Consider the following 20518-nt stretch of genomic DNA (forward strand, 5'->3'; position numbering starts at 1 on the left):
ATGGTTCATCGCTGTTAACCTCCACTGAGTATTGTTTGTAATGATGTTTACTAAAGCAGAAGATTGTGTTCGTTAAAGGAACCTGGATGTAAAGCGTTTCCAGATTCGAGGCGTGCACATTCGATCGTTTTTATCGTTTCACTTTATGGGCGAAAAAAAAGTTTTTAAAAAAAGTTTCATTTTGACCTGAAGATTCATCGGGGTCAAAGGTTTGGATCTGCAGACTCATCACTATGACAACAGACAGTTGAGGTTTCCTGATTCGGTACATCAAAGTAAGCAGTGCTCGTCAGAGGAAATACACTCCCACGCCACACACACTCCTCCTGCTATATATTTCAGAACCGTGTGTGCAGCAGGTACCAGACAGAACCACGGCGAGCGGAGAGAACCCGAACAACACAGCAGAACACAATGGCTTTAAAAATCACGCTCTTAACGGTGAGTTCTTTTTAAAAGTAGAGTGACTGAAGGGTCTTGATTATTTATTCAAATCTCACCGTAGTCTTTATCGCATAGAGAAAAGTAAGCACTTAAAAGAGCACTTTTAATGTCGAACCCAGTAACAGAGGGGTTCACTATCAGAGATGGTTACATACAGAGTCAGAAACTGGATGAAATTCACAGAAATCATGGAACTAAAACTTTATTTGAACTCTCTGAATACAGTTTTTGTATCCATCTAAACACCAGAAACCATGTTTAGTCCATTTTTAAAAATGCATTTCTTATATCTAGAATTGTTAGATCTAGAACATTTCGTTTTTTCATCCTTCTAGACTCTAGACTCACTAATATTCTCAACCCCAAAAAGAAGTGTGGTTTCCTAAGAGAACCGCTTTCACAAACGCTTAAGAACACGCTGAAGATCTAGCCAACGTTTTTTGTTGTTTTTTTTTTCTTCTAATCACATCCTTATGGTTCTCCTGATGCACAAATGAACCGTCTCTTAATTAAATGTGAAAATGAAAGCTGGTGTAGTGGATGATGGTTACTTTTTTTTGTCTCCACAGTTGCCGTGTGTGATGATGATGATGATGATGGTTGCTCAGGCTGCTCCTTCGAAGCTTCAGGGAAAACTCGGCGCTCATCACAAACCTGAAGCCGATGCTCCCAAATATTACATCATCGGGAACCTGGAACATGACATCAAGCTGGCGTCACACTCCATCCGGCCCATCCAAAACGACTCCATCTCACCCTGGGAATACATGTAAACACACATGTTTTTACTATTATATTATTATCTTCCTGAAAAATAAAATAGTTAGCCAGTTAGCAAAGTCACATTACGCCAGCTACTTATATTAAACTGTGGGAGCGTGTTTAAAAAACACACACACACACACACACACACACACACACACACAACAAATAGCACACTTTATGTTATTACCGTGATGCTTTCTAAAGAAAAAAAAAAACACAACACTTTTTACTGTACACCGAGCTAGCTAACATGCTAACATGCTAACATGCTAGCCAACACGGTCACATTATATTAGCTAGTTATCTTAAACTGTGGGTGAGTGAAATAAAACATTCTGACTGTGTAAAGTGAATAATATGAAACATTTTCAAGCCGTATAAATGTTGAAACCACGCATCATGTTGAAATTTTTTAATGTTTCATACTATTTACAACGTGTCTACATTATCCTATAACTGTTATTCATTTTATTTATTGGTATTTTTGCAGCTCCACGACCGATTCCAATCGGATTCCGTCTCAGCTCCACGAGGCCCGGTGTCTCCTGACCGGATGTTTAAACTGGAGCGGCGTCGAGACCCTGGAGTGGGAGTCCAGACGGATTTTCCGGCAGATTCCGATCCTGCAGAGAGTCCGTGGCGACGACAAAAACTACTACTTCAGACTGGAGTATAAAACAGTCTCAGTGGGATGCACCTGCGTCCGGCCGTACGTCGAGCAGATAGGACGCTGATGTTTCTGTGGATCTTTACTACTGACTCTCTATTGTTATTGTTGTTATTATTATTATTATTATTATTATTATTATTATTATTATTTATGTATCACCTACTTACCTTTTATGAGATTTTCTTTTATTTATTAGTTTAATAAGAAGTTCATGCAGGTTTTTCAGAATGTGTGTTAGATCTGTTATTTATTCACTGAAGTATGTTTGAGGATGGAAAGTGAATTAAATTAATTTATTAAACAAATCAAACTGGTGATGTATTATTTCGTTCTTTACATGAGTGAATGTTGAACCGGTACTAGCACCGGCATTTTAAGAACACACCCGGAATCGGGAAAAACAACAGGGCTTTGTGGTTACCTGATGTTGGAATGTCCGTACACTGTGTTTTACCCATGATGCACTGCGTTTGAGTAAATATACACTTCAGATGAGTTTGTAATGAAATGAATTGAGCTTGTAGAAATCACTAATTAGCCTTACTAACTTGCTACCAGCTAGTGTCTGTAAAAGCGACAGATCTATAAAACACAGGGAACAGGGAGGTTCCTCAAGGTTCTGGTGTAGGCCTGATATTATTATTCTTTTCTATCCAGCCTGTGATGACGGGCGTGATGTTGGCTTTCACGTCTACGCTGACGATACACGATTATCTCATGAAAAAAACACAAACATCTTAATGAATTTAAAACGTCCTTCTCCTTAAAGCTGCAGTTTAGAAGGTTGGTGAAAGATCGTCTGACTCACAGGGAAGAAGCATCGCTATAACTGCATTATCATGAGAAACTTTCCACTTTATAAGCTGGGGACTTTCGTGACGTGTTCTTGTCGTTGTTGTTGTTGTTTATTTACAGACGCTTCAGCGTGTTCAGAATGCAGCCGCTCACGAACAGAAGGAACAGAAGCTCAGAGCTCACCGCAGATCTACATTACGGTTCTGACCCGAATACACAAGTCCTCCTTGTGACGTTTGGAGTTCTGACGTATCTCCCGAAGGAGTTTAACCCGTATCACACACTTCACTCAGCTGATCGGGATTACTGCTAATCACAGCTCAGCCGCAGGAACGCACTCATCTACGTCACCTCTAAACAAAGGATTAGGAAAACGTTATTCTTAGCTTTTTGCACTTTCGTCTTGTTAAATAAACTTTACGTTTTGCAGCAATTCTCACAGTGACTTTATTATCGATTCTAGATTGTCGCAGTCGAATCTTTTGTGTTTTACGCACTTTGAGATTTTGAACGCAATGAAAACGGCTCTTGAAATGATCATAAATCTCTCTTTGTTCATTTCCGATAAATAACAGATAAACAGATATGTGGTGTTTTATATGTGTGTTATATATATATGTATATATATTTATGTATATATATTTATGTTTATATATCATTTCCAGCAGCAGGAATCAGTTGATAACACACACACACACACACACACGCTCGCGCGCACTCCTGCTGATTGGTGGACTGAATTATAATATGGTCAGAATGTTTGGTTTGAAAGCTGTGGACCTGCTGTTTGACTAAGTTTTACCTTGAAAAGTGAACAGTGAAGAAATAGGAATATAAACGCACGTAAACAAAATACAGAGTATCTTTTCTTTTTACTGTAAAGACTGACTCTACGTGGATTTGCAATCGTGATTTTTTTTCTTCTCTGATCTCAGTGACAAGAAGAAGTTTTAAAGTCAAGCCTGTACATCAGGTAATTCCTGAATAATTAACACTGCGTTCACACCAGCGAGTGATCAATCACACATAGTTTGTCTTTTGTGGGCGTGGCCTGTTCAGAAACAGTAGTAAATGGTGAGAGCACCATCACAGGGCTGAGTGAATTAAAAAAAAAAAAAACTGAAGCCGTAGCACACAGCAGTTCTTTAATGCCCTTCGCATCTAAAATATATTACAATTTCTGTACAGCAAAATCGAACAGCCAAATCAGAAACCAGCTGATCATGGAGGCATTGGAACATATTCACAGCAAACAAGAGGATTCGAGGTCTCGTTTTAACAAAACAGGCACAAGAATGTCCAAAAACACACACACACACACACTCAGTTTTGGCACAGTTGGCTCCTCGTATTAAATTAGCGCTGCTCCTGTGTCCGACTCTGCTGGAAAACCAGTCACTCTGTGTCTCGTCTCGCAAAAAAACGGCCGCACAAAAGCCATCGTAACCGTAGTAACAACGTCACAAACGTTCTGTGATTTTCGCTTTTTTTTTGTGATTGTTTGTTTTCCCCAAAAAGCTAATAAAGCTCACGGCTTTATCGTATTCAGTCCTTTGGTCAGATCGGGATCCCAAAATGTTCAGAAGACCTCAAGGCACCTGGAACATAAAGGCCAGAGACACCGAGGTTAGGAGCAGGACCACGCAAAACATGCGCACACACACACACACACACACATACACAAAAAAACACCCGCACACACACGGAAACTGAGTTTTACACACTTTATCAGGTCATGCAAGCATTAAAACAAACAGGGATTAGCACCATGGGTCACATGATTCACTTCCTCTCGTACTGTATCTAACCGTTATCTTTTTTGACATTTTTCCCCCCTGACACAATAAAGCTAACAAAGCTAATACACACCAACAGTGACTACACAAACTACAAGTTTACATTCTTACATCATCACAAAGACATCTCCTTTAAGGCTAAAAACATGCAAAACTCCACGTGACGAGGAAATTAAAGACGTGCCAGTCGCTAACGAGCGTTCGTCTTTCTCTCACGCTACTGAAGCTCAGAAATGACACCCTAATCACACATTTCTGTTCCCGACACACCCATTATTACATCACAACATCAACCCTCAGGCCAGATTTCCCCCGAGTGACAGCTAAGAGAAATCTAAATGAAAGGGACAGCACAGTGTTTTTGTGTTCTACTGCCAGTCCACCTCCATCTGCGCTTTCGTTTTCCTCACCTCCTCAGCGTGCTTCTCCTGCAAGACAAAAACAACAACAGAGAAAAAAACATGAAATATCACCTCACACGTACCCTGCACTGTAAACAGTAAACAGTGAGCGCACTAGCTTTATTAGCAGTGACGTTAGCCTACATGAAGGTCTACATGATCTGTAGTTCTGTAGACGTTGGCGTGTGTTAGTGTTTGTGGACGTTAGCGCGTGTTGGTGTTTGTGGACGTTAGCGTGTGTTAGTGTTTGTGGACGTTAGCGCGTGTTAGTGTTTGTGGGCGTTAACGCGTGTTGGTGTTTGTGGGCGTTAACGCGTGTTGGTGTTTGTGTACGTTAACGCGTGTTGTGTTTGTGTACGTTAACGCGTGTTGGTGTTTGTGTACGATAGCGCGTGTTGGTGTTTGTGTACGATAGCGCGTGTTGGTGTTTGTGGACGTTAACGCGTGTTGGTGTTTGTGGACGTTAACGCGTGTTGGTGTTTGTGGACGTTAACGCGTGTTGGTGTTTGTGGACGTTAACGCGTGTTAGTGTTTGTGGACGTTAACGCGTGTTAGTGTTTGTGTACGTTAACGCGTGTTAGTGTTTGTGGACGTTAGCGCGTGTTAGTGTTTGTTTACATTAATGCGTGTTAGTGTTTGTGGGCGTTAACGCGTGTTAGTGTTTGTGGACGATAGCGCGTGTTAGTGTTTGTGGACGATAGCGCGTGTTAGTGTTTGTGGACGATAGCGCGTGTTAGTGTTTGTGGACGTTAACGCGTGTTAGTGTTTGTGGACGTTAACGCGTGTTAGTGTTTGTGGATGTTGGCGCGTGTTGGTGTTTGTGGACGTTAACGCGTGTTAGTGTTTGTTTACGTTAACGCGTGTTAGTGTTTGTGGACGATAGCGCGTGTTAGTGTTTGTGGACGTTAACGTGTGTTAGTGTTTGTGGACGTTAACGCGTGTTAGTGCTTGTGGACGTTGGCGCGTGTTGGTGTTTGTGGACATTAACGCGTGTTAGTGTTTGTGTGCGTTAGCGCGTGTTAGTGTTTGTGGGTGTTGGCGCGTGTTAGTGTTTGTGGACGATAGCGCATGTTAGTGTTTGTGTACATTAACGCGTGTTAGTGTTTGTGGACATTGGCGAGTTATTGTTTGCGTGCGTTAACGCGTGTTAGTGTTTGTGTACGTTAGCGCGTGTTAGTGTTTGTGGGCGTTAACGCGTGTTAGTGTTTGTGGGCGTTAACGCGTGTTAGTGTTTATGTGCATTAGCACGTGTTAGTGTTTGTGGGCGTTAACGTGTGTTAGTGTTTGTGGGCGTTAACGCGTGTTAGTGTTTGTGGGCGTTAGCGCGTGTTAGTGTTTGTGGATGTTAGCGCGTGTTGGTGTTTGTGGACGTTAACACGTGTTAGTGTTTGTGTACGTTAACGCGTGTTAGTGTTTGTGGACGTTAACGCGTTTTAGTGTTTGTGGACGTTAACGCGTGTTAGTGTTTGTGGACGTTAGCGCGTGTTAGTGTTTGTGGACGTTAACGCGTGTTAGTGTTTGTGGACGTTAACGCGTTTTAGTGTTTGTGGACGTTAACGCGTGTTAGTGTTTGTGTGCATTAGCGCGTGTTAGTGTTTGTGGACGTTAGCGCGTGTTAGTGTTTGTGGGCGTTAGCGCGTGTTGGTGTTTGTGGACGTTAACGCGTGTTAGTGTTTGTGGGCGTTAGCGCGTGTTAGTGTTTGTGGGCGTTAACGCGTGTTAGTGTTTGTGGATGTTAGCGCGTGTTTGTGGACGTTAGCGCGTGTTAGTGTTTGTGGACGTTAACGCGTGTTAGTGTTTGTGGGCGTTAGCACGTGTTAGTGTTTGTGGGCGTTAGCGCGTGTTAGTGTTTGTGGACGTTAGCGCGTGTTAGTGTTTGTGGACGTTAACGCGTGTTAGTGTTTGTGGGCGTTAGCACGTGTTAGTGTTTGTGGGCGTTAGCACGTGTTAGTGTTTGTGGGCGTTAGCGCGTGTTGGTGTTTGTGGACGTTAGCGCGTGTTAGTGTTTGTGGACGTTAACGCGTGTTAGTGTTTGTGGGCGTTAGCACGTGTTAGTGTTTGTGGACGTTAGCGCGTGTTAGTGTTTGTGGGCGTTAACGCGTGTTAGTGTTTGTGGATGTTAGCGCGTGTTTGTGGACGTTAGCGCGTGTTAGTGTTTGTGGGCGTTAACGCGTGTTAGTGTTTGTGGGCGTTAACGCGTGTTAGTGTTTGTGGACGTTAGCGCGTGTTGGTGTTTGTGGACGTTAACGCGTGTTAGTGTTTGCGTGCGTTAACGCGTGTTAGTGTTTGTGGACGTTAACGCGTGTTAGTGTTTGTGGACGTTAGCGCGTGTTAGTGTTTGTGGGCGTTAACGCGTGTTAGTGTTTGTGGACGTTAGCGCGTGTTAGTGTTTGTGGACGATAACACGTGTTAGTGTTTGTGGACGTTAACGCGTGTTGGTGTTTGTGGACGTTAACGCGTGTTAGTGTTTGTGGGCGTTAGCGCGTGTTGGTGTTTGTGGACGTTAACGCGTGTTGGTGTTTGTGGACGTTAACGCGTGTTGGTGTTTGTGGACGTTAACGCGTGTTAGTGTTTGTGGACGTTGGCGTGTGTTAGTGTTTGTGGACGTTAACGCGTGTTAGTGTTTGTGGACGATAGCGCGTGTTGGTGTTTGTGGACGATAGCGCGTGTTGGTGTTTGTGGACGTTAACGCGTGTTGGTGTTTGTGGACGTTAACGCATGTTAGTGTTTGTGGACGTTAGCGCGTGTTAGTGTTTGTGGACGTTAGCGTGTGTTAGCGTTGGTGCCTCACCTTCTCCTGCAGACGCTCGAGCATGGCAGCGATGTAAGCTTCTCTGTTCTCCTTGTTGATCTCCATCCTCTGCTCCAACTTCTCTTTGGCCATTTTGATGAAGTTGTTGTGTTCCACTGCGGCTTTCTGAGCCACTTCACGCTCGTGCTCTCGCTTTTCAGCCAAATGTTTCAGAAGTTCGGCCTCCTGACCCTGAAACACACACAAGCAACGTTATAAAGCTAGGGTTAGCTAGCTAATTATTGCTAACAGTTGCACCGTAACACCTTGCGCTTCATTCAGGTGCTAACATTCCAAACTATTAACAAATAACTGAGTTCTGGATTGTGATTGGCCCAATGGTTGAAGGTTGATTCATTTCCTATAACGCAAGCTCTGACAGTAGCGCAGGTGCAGCTGTTATAGAAAGTTAATCAAGACTTTCTGACCAATCACAATCCAGAATTCAACAGCACTGTGGTGTAATAGTGAACTATTTACAGTGATAATGTCTTACCTTCCTCCTCTCCTCTGCTGCGTCCAGCTTTTTCTGGATCTCCTCCAGCGAGGGGTCTCTGCGGGGCGGGATGGTGGGATTAAACTCTCTCTGGCCGTCAAATGATGGTGGCCTCAGGATGACCTCGAAGGCTTGACCCGAGGAACGCTTGTTCAGCTCGATTACCTCCATGTCTTTGATAAGGCACAAGTTCAGATCCACCACACCTGCACAGAAATACCACACACATCACCCCTTCATAACATTAACAATAATAAGAAGAAGAAGAAAAAGAAGAAGACGAAGAAGAATATATATATATATATAGCCATAAGCAGCGACCTGCAGGGTCCAAGGACTTCACAAAAAGGTCAAATCCCATAGATTAACATAATGCTGATGTTTTGTGCTCAGTGTTAACCATATGAAATGCCCACTGAAATCATGTTTATCCGTGCTGAATGGATGCGTGTTTAAATTGATAGCTATCTAGATTTTTCTAGCCAATAAAATGCGAACTGATTGATGGCCAATCTTTTCTTCCTCCACATAATGGAGTTTTTCCTTGCCACCGTCGCCACTCAGTGGCTTGCTCAGTTGGGATAAATTTGCACCTTTAATATCTGTATACCATGTTGATATTTCTGTAAAGCTGCTTTGAGACAATGTCTATTGTAAAAAGCGCTATACAAATAAAATAAATAAATAAATAAAAAAAATAAATAATCTTGGCCAAGTACAGAACAGTGGTGTGATAAAACATCAAAGATGTATTTTTTTTTATGTATGTTTTAAAAATGTAATAGCAAACATAGTGTTTATTCTAATAAAATAAAAAAAACCCAAACAGTGGCTGAACTCCCTAACTGACCTAACGGGCGTGGTCTAATCTTCTAATCTTCTAATGAGAACACTACATTGACATCCCTCTGTCTGAGTACAGGTAATCAATGTGTGTGTGTGTGTGTGTGTGTGCGTGTGTGTGCGTGTGTGTGTGTGTGTGTGTGTGTGTGTGTGTACCTTGGTGGGTTTTTTTGGTGGTTTTCTCTTTAGACTCTGCAAGGATGCAGGAGCAGAAGTAGGCCACCAGGGGGAGCTCCTTCATCTTCTCTCTGTAAGCTGCAGGAAAAAACACACACACACACAGGGACACGTTTAACCCTTTATGTACTGTTGTAAAACTCGTACGCACGTACACACACACACACACACACACACGCACACGTACCTGTGAGAGTCATTGTTTTGTCTCTGAGGGTGAGTCTGCACTGAACCTGTGAGGAAATATTTTTAAAAAGATGATGTCATCAGGCATCAGGTACTGAGATGATGTAATGATGTCATCATTCCTCACTGAGGTGTGTCATAAATATGGTTTATATATTTGGTTATATATTTGTATATAATATGGTTTATATTCCTAAAACGTAAAAAAAAAAATATCGTAAAACCATTCCAAACAGCAAACAGGAAGTAAAGAGGCGTATCACACACCTGAGACCTCTAACTAATTAAAAATGAACATGTCTATGCTAACTGCAGACAAATTCTTGCCGGTGAAGTTCATTTTCTTTAAGTAATATTTGCTAAGTGTAGAAACTAGCTAGCAAAATAACATTACTGCTGTACAGAATGCTAATGCTGCATTAATAAACTGTTAGTCGTATTAATAAACCTTAGAAAGCAGCAGATCAAATCTCCTGTACGTTGTTGTATTACTGCGGTCACTTTTATTTTCTGCATTCATTTCAATCTTTTTCATACTTGGATGAAGTGTTCTGACATTTCTCTCTCTCTCTCTCTCTCTCTCTCTCTCTCTCTCTCTACTTCCCACACTTAACTTTTTTAAAGAAACATTACTCACTGTGCTCTTTACTCTCTCTCTCTCACACATTTCTCTCTCTCTCTCTCTCTCTCCCTCTCTCTCTCTCTCTCTCTGTCTCTCTCCCTGTGCCTCCACATACACCCCCACCCCACTTTCTCACACCTACATACACACATTTAGTCTGCACGAACGGCGCGTGCTGATTTTAACGCGTAGGCCAATTCGTGCATAAAACTTCTCTGTTTCCCACAATGTGCACGTTATCATTAATAACTCAAACAAATCTCACTTTCGTTATTTATACACGTGCATTTTTGCATTTAATATCTAATATAAAATCTAATTTGGTATCTAATACACAGTTTTTACATTATTTTTCATTTTAAAATATATATAATATAAAATATATAGATACAATGAAAACTGAAAAGAATTTACAGTATAAAATGTTGTTATGTTGTTATATAATATCAATTATGTACAATAATAATATAATAATACAATTTAATGTAATAAACAATTTTGTACAAAATGTAGTAATTTCTTTTTTTTGAACCATTGAGCGTGTGTGTGTGTGTGTGTGTGTGTAGGCTGCAGAGGCCAACGCACACCAGCTACTACGCTACACACACACACACACACACACTCACACACACTTTATGTAAAAAATCTTTCTGCACACTTTAATGCACTGTAATGTTTCCAAATGATTCATAATGATTCATTTAAACGATTCCAAATGACTCCTAATGATTCATAGCAGTTTGGAATGATTCATAATCAAATTGAAATCTTTAATACATTTGCACGGATTCATAAAGATTCCTAACAACACAAAATGATTTGTAATGATTCACCAAGACACTGACTGATGCTTAAATATTCATATTAATATGCAAATTAATATGAATAATCTTTGCAAATGCAAAGATTTACATAAATATTCATATAGATTGACTTGAACAAGCTGCAAATGTAAGAAACATGCTGTGAATAAATCAGTGTATTTGTTCTCTTCCACTCTGCACTTCTAACTCAAACCATGTGATGATGTCATTCTGCGATGATGTCATCTCACATGCACAAGTCTCCCTAGCTTCACAAATGCATGCATATTTAAAAGCTTAATTAGCTCATAACTGAATAATGCATGCACTTATACACTTTACATGCCCAATTATAGCGTTATTAAAGAATTCACTGAAGAACCTTAAAGCAACTCATGACATCACTTCTGCTCTCTTTGTCTATAATCTGTGCTGAGCAGATGAACGAGCAGAACGTGTGTGAGAGAGTGTGTGTGAGAGTGTGTGGAAGAGTTTAAGTGTGTGTGTGTGTGTGTGTGTGTGTGCTGGTGTAAAGCTGAGATCTTACCTCCGCTCTTCGGTGTGATATCTGTGTGTCTGTGTGCTTTGTCTCGTCTCTCTGCTGCTGTTTGACGGCGCAGCATCAGCACCACTTCTGCTCTTTAAAGCATTACATCACCTCCCTGCGCGCTGATTGGCTGAGAGGTGTGCAGCGCTCTGATTGGCTGAGAGGATGGCGGGAGGGGACAGGGGGGTGGTTAACTCTTTGTTCGAGGAGCTGCAAAGATTTACATATCAATACAATATGTGCTGAAAGCGGTGCAGGAAATAATGTTAATCATCTTTAGTTGTATTTGGAAGAACATTTCAGAGATGCGGAGATTTATTTCTTTGAATTATTTTGCAGCATCGTTAATTAAAATATTTCAGCAGGTTAATTTCTTTCCCACTTACACAGAATGGGTGTGTTCTGAATAAGACATCTGACGTGGCAAGCTTCCTAACTGGAATTCCCTGTGATAGGAAAACACAGCTGTAAGGTTCTACATAGATCCTGTAAGGGTTCCCCTAAACGTCTACGCATCCGCTTAGAACTTCATACACATCTAGATTACTGAACACTCTCCTGGTGTTTGCATGATCAAATATTTCATTTTTAAGCAGCAAATGTTTTAGCAGGATCTTTCTTTTCGCCTTTCTGTAGAAAGTCCGAGTCGGTCCAAAAGCTAGAACTGAAAAGATGAGACGCTGTGGAGAACCCTGATCCCGGCATGAAGGAGGAAGTGTTCTCTCGAAGATACACTTTTAGAAAAAGGTTCTTCAGTAGGTTCTTTGCATAGTTACGGTTTCTTGGAAACTCTCTCGTAGGGCTCTACACAGAAACAGTCCTTCAGAGGGACAACCCAAGAACCCTGAAGGGTTCTAGATTTGAGGTTTGGTACTAAGAGTAGAAATGGCTTGAAAAAGTTTCTACAGGAGGTCAAAATATTTCAATCTAATTAAATGCATCTAGGACTGAGACACGAAATAAGAAACTGACCCTTACGGCTTTTCTAAATCCGCATGTCTGGGAACATTTTCCTCCGAGTTCTGCGGGAGAACTTTATTAAAGCGGTTCTTTTCAGTAACGTTGATGACAGATCGGCCGTGTTTAATGAGTCATCGCTGATAAAAGTCGGTGAGGAATCAAAGTCATCTCACTCAGGCTTTTAAATAGAAATGAGACACTTTACGAGACAGAAAGGTTCAATCTAGCACCGGGTCTTCTCAGTGTCTCTCTAAGAAAACCCTTCTGGTCCTGCGTAGAGTGTTTCCACATTAGTTTAGGAAGAACTCTTGATATTCAGCATGTTCATGAAATCCCACAATGCACTGTGTTGCATCAGCTAGTGGTGCAACCCTACAGAATCACAAAAGGTTCTAAGTAGAACCCTTACATAAGTGCTCGTTATTTTCTGCCTGTGAAGAGCTGAACATTGAGCTGTTTGGCCCTCGGCCCTCACTTTTGGTTCTTTAAGAGTTCATTGGCTGATTACGGATACAGAGCCTCCTAAGAGGGTTCTACTTGTTGTAAGTTCCACGTAGAACATTTAAGGGTTCTCCATAGAAGGACAAATAGAACCTTTAAGGGTGTTATATAGACTATTTTCATCCGATAATGTTAGAAAGAAAAGGTATTTCAAGAGTTCTTTAAGGTTTCATTAGATAATTATGAGTTCTCGGGTTCCAAAAAGTGGCCCCATGGGAAACACTCTACACACAGAACTGCAGAACCCTTCAGCGTTCTATACCTTCTAAAGGTGTAGAGCAGGGTTCTGGAGGCTCACTTTGTGCTGTACACCTGATGAAGTTCTGGAGCTGATGATCCGGCTCTCTGGAAGCAGAACCAGATGTGTTTGGAGAATGAAGAACGTGAAAGCATGCAGCAGAGTGAGGCTTCAGAACCGGAGCAGAGAACCCTGCTCTAGAGCAAACAGAATACCCATAATGCACCTGTATATAATGTACATGTAATAACGCAGAGGTGGTTAAAGTGAGTGGAGAAAGTTTGTGCACCTCAGACTCTGATCCTCTGATTCACTGCGAGATTTCTGAAAGGTTCTGGTGTGGAACCGGTTCTGTCCGGCTGAGCATCGATCCGAAATGTCAGCTCTATAAATAATGAGGCAGAGATTATAAAGTGTGTGTCATCATGTGTGTGAGGAGTGTGTGACAGCAACGGAGCAGCAGCAGATCCTCACAGTGAGAACAGTCTCAGACACAGCCATCTGTCTCTCTCTCTCTCTCACACACACACACACACACTCCACACAGACACACACACACACTCCACACAGACACACACACACACTCCACACAGACAGACACACACAGACACACTCCACACAGACATACACACACACATACACACACACACACACACACACTCCACACAGACATACACACACACATACACACACACACACACACACACACACACTCCACACAGACACACACACACACTCCACACAGACACACACACACACTCCACACAGACACACACACACACTCCACACAGACAGACACACACAGACACACTCCACACAGACATACACACACACATACACACACACACACACACACACACTCCACACAGACATACACACACACATACACACACACACACACACACACACACACTCCACACAGACACACACACACACTCCACACAGACACACACACACACTCCACACAGACACACACACACACTCCACACAGACATACACACACACATACACACACACACACACACACACACTCCACACAGACATACACACACACATACACACACACACACACACACACACACACTCCACACAGACACACACACACACTCCACACAGACACACACACACACTCCACACAGACACACACACACACACACACTCACACAGACACACTCCACACAGACATACACACACACATACACACACACACACACTCCACACAGACACACTCCACACAGACATACACACACACATACACACACACACACACACACACTCCACACAGACAGACACACACACACACACTCACACAGACACACTCCACACAGACATACACACACACATACACACACACACACACACACACACTCCACACAGACACACTCCACACAGACATACACACACACATACACACACACACACACACACACACACACACACTCCACACAGACACACTCCACACAGACATACACACACACACACACACACACACTCCACACAGACACACACACACACTCACACAGACACACTCCACACAGACATACACACACACATACACACACACACACTCCATACAGACACACTCCACACAGACATACACACACACATACACACACACACACACACACACTCCACACAGACACACTCTACACAGACATACACACACACATACACACACACACTCCACACAGACACATTCCACACACACACACACTCCACACATACACACACACATACACACACACACACACACACACTCCACACACACACACACACACACACTCCACACAGACACACACACACACACACACTCCACACACACACACTCCACACACACACACACTCCACACATACACACACACATACACACACACACACACACACTCCACACACACACACACACACTCCACACAGACACACACACACACACACACACACTCCACACAGACATACACACACACACACACACACCACACAGACACACACACACACACACACACACACACTCCACACAGACACACACACACACTCCACACAGACACACACACACACACAGACATACACTCCACACACACACACACACACTCCACACAGACACACACACACACACACACAGACATACACTCCACACACACACACACACTCCACACAGACACACACACACACACTCCACACAGACATACACACACTACACACACACACACACACTCCACACAGACACACACACACACACACTCCACACAGACACACACACACACACACACACACACACTCCACACAGACACACACACACACACACTCCACACAGACACACACACACACACACACACACACTCCACACAGACACACACACACACACACACACACACATTCCACACACACACACTCCACACACACACACACACACACACACACACACACACACACTCCACACAGACATACACTCCACACACACACACACTCCACACAGACACACACACACACACACTCCACACAGACACACACTCTACACACTCTACACACACACACACACACACTCACTCACTCCACACAGACACACACACACACACACACTCTACACATAAACACACACACACACACTCTACACATTAATACACACACACTCACACATACACACACTCCACACAGACATACACTCTACACATAAAGACAGACACACACACACACACACACACACACACACACACTCTACACACACACACACACACACTCTCTCTCTACACATGAACACACACACACACACACATAGACACACACTCTACACATAAACACACACACACACTCCACTACACTGGAGTGTGTGTGTGTAGAGTGTGTGTCTATGTGGAGTGTGTGTGGAGTGTGTGTGCATGTTTATGTGTAGAGTGTGTGTCTATGTGGAGTGTGTGTGGAGTGTGTGTCTCTGTGGAGTGAGTGTGTGTCTGTGTGGAGTGTCTGTGTGGAGTGTGTGTGTGTGTGTGTGTGTGTGTGTGTGTGTGTGTGTGTGTGTGTGTGTGTGACCGTGCCCTGCGATGGGTTGGAACCCCAGCCAGGGTGTTCCCCCATCTAGAAAGGTGGATTTTGTCATTTACTGAATTATTTATAATGCATGTTTCTATATATATATAATTGTTGTATTTATTATATTCATTGATTTGCTATTTTTAAAATCTGTTTATTAGTAGATCAGTAAATTCCATAAACTGGTTTTATTTAAAACCTGATGATTTTGCTGTGTGTGTGTGTGTGTGTGTGTGTGTGTGTGTGTGTGTGAGGATGAGTTTCAGGTGAGTTCTCGGGTTTATTATCGAGCGTTTAAACACTCATGCTTCTGTCAGACTCGTGTCACTAAACACTAAACTCTACACGGGTCGCTTCACACACAGCTTCTCATCCACCTGATACGAACACGTTTATCTTTGCACACGTTTCTGGAGCGTGACGGAACAGAGCAGGGTTCTCTCTCCGGCTGTAGAGCGCTCACGGAACACTGCGTTCTTCTGGAGTGAACTCAAAGAGTGCGATGTTCCCAGGTTACCAGAGGAGGGGGAAGGGAGGTGAACGCACACACACACACACACACACACACACACACACACTCTCATCTGCTATTCTGCACACACTCGGTGCATGATGTCATCCAGATGATGTCTGAGAGAGAGAGAGAGAGAGAGAGAGAGGTTAAAGAAGGTTGATGGAATGAAGGAATGATGGATGAAGAGAACCATGAAGGGTTCTACAGAGAGAGAGAACCATGACCTCAGGATCAGAGAGAGAGAGAGAGAGAGAGAACAAAAACAAGCTGCCTGAGAGGAGACTCCTCACTAGAGACAGAGCAGTGATGTCATCGTCAGCCAATCAGCTGCATCCACACTGTGTGTGTGTGTGTGTGTGTGTGTGTGTGTTCTCTCTACAGAGTGATGCAGTCTCTCCTGCATACCTGAAACATCTCACATCGCTCCCTTTCTGCAAAAACAACGCAGCTCTGAGCGAGACACAAATTCTGCAGCAAATCCTCCCAGAACATCAGCAGAACATCAGCAGAGCTCCATCACACCAACACCAATCGTCCCTCGACCTCCAGATCTCAAAATAATAAAGAGCAATATTTGAAGAAGGTTTTTATTACTGTAGTAAAAAGTATCATTTTGTGATTTCAGCCTCAGACATGTGATTAGAGCTCAGGTTTACGGCTCATCGTGTTCCTCCGAGCTTCACATCATCAGCTTTCCAGCATTATTACTCGTTATAACAGCGTTAATCCATCACGACGTCACTCCATGGCTCCTGTACTGCAGAACCATGACTCAGAATTTGTAATGATGTTCTACAGAATCACACACATCACACACACACACGCTCCGATTACAGAAACGTGTGCACGTGTAAAACGCAGAGACTCACTTTACAGGAAAGATGACACCACATGCAGGAGGATCGGGACGAGTGAAGGAGATAGTGTTGCGATAGTGTTGTGATAGTGTGTAGAATTCCCATATGAACGGAGCTGATATCGATAGTGTTTATGAAAACACACACAACTCTGTTCGGTCGTGTTCTCTGCAAAAGTGTTCATCGACTTCTCCATCCTCTTTGTTTGCTTGAGTTTTAAACACTGGGAGAAAAAAAAATCCAGTAGGAACTTCTTGCGTATCCGTGATAGAATTGTGGGTTTGATGAACGTTTATTTACGTAGAGCCTTTATAACCGATTAATAAGCATCGAATAAAACTTTTATAAAGCAATGCTGGAGAAGGTTTGATGTAACTTTGTCCAGTACGTTTTAATAACGCCTTCCTGTCTGAAATCGTAATAAAACATAGCTGAACAAGGAGTGGGAGGAGCCAGAACAGGAGGCGCGCACTGATGACATCAGAGGGCAGTGATTGTTTAAACGTTATACTTTAAACTAGTTAACATGTAGTGCCTCGGTTTTGTACGTCGGAAACGTCTCGGATTAAAGGCTAATGGTTTCCAGTAAATGAAAAGATAAAATGATTAAACATTCCACGGAACCATTAAACCACATGTTCCCAAGCCTGTCTGGGTTTACGTCTGACGCATACAGTAGGGAGAAAAACCTAACCCTCAGCGTTCCCTGGTGGCTCCGCCCCTTCTCAAATGTGGATCAGGGTGTGATCACTGAGTGCAAAATATGTTTCCACAGGTTACTATACAGCCAAAAGTATGTGCACCCTTGACCCGCACATCCACATGTGCTTGTTGAACGTCCCATTCCAGATTTATTCCCCTTGTGTTTGCTGTTAAAACAACCTCCTCCAATCTTCTGCGAAGGCTTTCCACTAGAGTTTGGGGCGTCACTGTGGGGATTCAGCTACAAGAGCATCAGTGAGGTTGAGGTCAGGCACTGATGTTGGGATGGCAAGGAGGCTCCAGTTCCAGCTCATTCCAAAGGTGTTCAATGGGGTTGAGGTCAGGGTTTTGTGCACGACACTCGAGTTCTTCCACTTTCTTCCAACCTTAACACACCACGGCTTCATGGTGTGCACTGTATGTCATGCTGGAACAGCTTTGGGCCTCTTAGTTCCAGTGAAGGGAAATTGTAATGCTTCAGTGTACAGAGACGTTCTGTACAACTGTGTGATTGAGACTTTGTAGTAACAGTTTGGAGAAGCACATATTTGTGTGAGGGTCAGGGGTGCACATACTTTTGGCCGTATAGTGTGTGTTTAATACTAATAATTTACTAAGAATTTATTCATTTTCTTGTGCTGCAACACATTAAGCAGGCCTTTGCTCTCTTAAATGAGAACTGTGTGTGTGTGTGTGTGTGTGTGTATTAGGCAAAGCTGCACAGTAACTGAATTAAATATTGTGTTTAACATTTTTAGTGTGAGTGTGTCATGATGAATGAAGAGACCTGAATAAATGTCAGGCTGATTTCCGCCTCCACTCTCAACTTCACAGTTCTGTGTGTGTGTGTGTGTGTGTGTGTGTGTGTGTCTCTTCGTCCGCTCCTCGTAGGCGGTTCATATTTCCCGACAGATTCCCATTCAGTTCTACATCCTGTCATTTCTGTTCTGTCTGTGTGTGTGTGTGTGTGTGTGTGTGTGTACTAACCCTGGCATTCTGTTCAGAGCGCGAGTCTTTTATTCAGTGTGTTCTTCTCATTCATTCTCTCCAGTGTGTGTGTGTGTTATACGCTCTGGAACACATGAACACACAGGTGGTGCTGTTCTGTGTGTGTGTGTGTGTGTGTGTGAGAACAGGTGGGATGTATAGCGTGTGTAGGGGTAAATACCGCCACAGCGTGACACACACACACACACACACACACACGTTTGTCTTACTATCCTTGTGAGGACCTTCTATTAACATAATTATTAATACAGATAATTAAGACTGTGCTCCACCTGACTCCACCTCTGTCACCTTAACCTCAATAACTGACAGGAAACGTTTCAGCTCCTTTCATTTTTAAATAGAATCTGCAGTTTTATACACACACACACACACACACACACTCTTTGCATGACGGGCTAATGCACAACTGCAGCTGGGGATACAGTCTAGTCCAAAATTATTGGCACCCTTCACACCAAAGAGCAAACATATGCATGTGGACACCATAGCAATTTAATGCACTGAGTCTCTTCCTGCGACGTCTACCATGGTTGGAGAGAGCTGTAGAGGATCTCGGACCTCTATCCATGCACAGCGTTCTACATAATCTCAGGTTTGAGCATGCGGACGTCCTCGTCACATCACACCACACCACAGCCCTTAATCCTTACACTATGATGGACATTTGAAAACCGCTTCTGCGTCGATTCGGCTGCACGCATGGTTTCTTATCTCATTGAAAGGTCAACCGATGGCATAATTGTAACCTCCTTGCAGAGGTAAGCAGGTTTTGAACAGCAAGATCCTCATACATAACAGAAATAATGAGGACATCGATCTATTCAAGAGCCATAAAACACCACAGATCCATCTCCACACCATACTCAAGAATTGTTTAGGGGTACCAATATTTTTGGACACAATCCATTTCAAACGTTCTAGCACAGAACTGATATTTCATTCTAGGATTGAAAGTAGTCTCTCCTGTAGTTTTGAATGGAAATTTTATGTCATGTTTCATTTATACAGCCATTTTTGCAGGTCTGGAGGGTGCCAATACTACTTTGGTCAACTCTATAATGAGCGAGCAGTAGTAGAAAGAAAGAAAAAAAGCTGAGAAAGATAGCGTGAAAGAGCGAAAGAGCGAGAGAGAGTGCCCACGTTTCATTCAGGAGTAGGCACTGAGTGAGTGACAGTTTCTTTTTTTCCCCTGAATGATATTTCACACATTTGGAACCTGAAGCTGATGAACAGAAGGACGGAGGGCGGACAGATCGTCTCTCTCTCTCGCTCTCTAACTCTCTCTCTCACACACACTCGGAGGCACCCACACCGCTCGGTTCATCAGCAGGCCTCGGAATGTAACATGCTGAATAAAACCTCCTACACCTGTGAGTAT

General features: G+C 43.1%; 2 protein-coding genes across 3 annotated transcripts; one reads left to right on the plus strand and one right to left on the minus strand.

Annotated features, from left to right (window-relative positions):
* The first annotated feature begins 201 nt into the window (after nucleotides 1-201).
* il17a/f1 (interleukin 17a/f1) lies at nucleotides 202-2182 on the plus strand. The gene is made up of 3 exons (XM_053633404.1): nucleotides 202-441; nucleotides 1014-1213; nucleotides 1700-2182. The coding sequence occupies exons 1-3, from the start codon at nucleotides 415-417 to the stop codon at nucleotides 1941-1943; spliced, it is 471 nt and encodes a 156-aa protein (XP_053489379.1). The 5' UTR covers nucleotides 202-414; the 3' UTR covers nucleotides 1944-2182.
* A 1139-nt stretch (nucleotides 2183-3321) lies between these two features.
* Nucleotides 3322-11856, minus strand: stmn4l (stathmin-like 4, like). 2 transcript variants are annotated; one of them, XM_053632930.1, is made up of 7 exons: nucleotides 11337-11856; nucleotides 9366-9411; nucleotides 9158-9256; nucleotides 8159-8364; nucleotides 7663-7854; nucleotides 4881-4898; nucleotides 3322-4272 (listed from the first exon to the last, which is right to left on the minus strand). In XM_053632930.1, exons 2-7 carry the CDS (start codon nucleotides 9376-9378, stop codon nucleotides 4264-4266), a joined length of 537 nt encoding a protein of 178 aa, XP_053488905.1. In that variant the 5' UTR covers nucleotides 9379-9411; nucleotides 11337-11856; the 3' UTR covers nucleotides 3322-4263. The 2 variants fall into 2 exon arrangements, with proteins under 2 accessions (XP_053488905.1, XP_053488904.1); XM_053632929.1 differs by lacking the exon at nucleotides 3322-4272 and having other exon boundaries at nucleotides 4385-4898.
* Between the last annotated feature and the right edge of the window lie 8662 nt (nucleotides 11857-20518).

The sequence above is a fragment of the Ictalurus furcatus genome, chromosome 9 (assembly GCF_023375685.1).
Source record: "Ictalurus furcatus strain D&B chromosome 9, Billie_1.0, whole genome shotgun sequence".
Taxonomy (NCBI): Eukaryota; Metazoa; Chordata; class Actinopteri; order Siluriformes; family Ictaluridae; genus Ictalurus; species Ictalurus furcatus.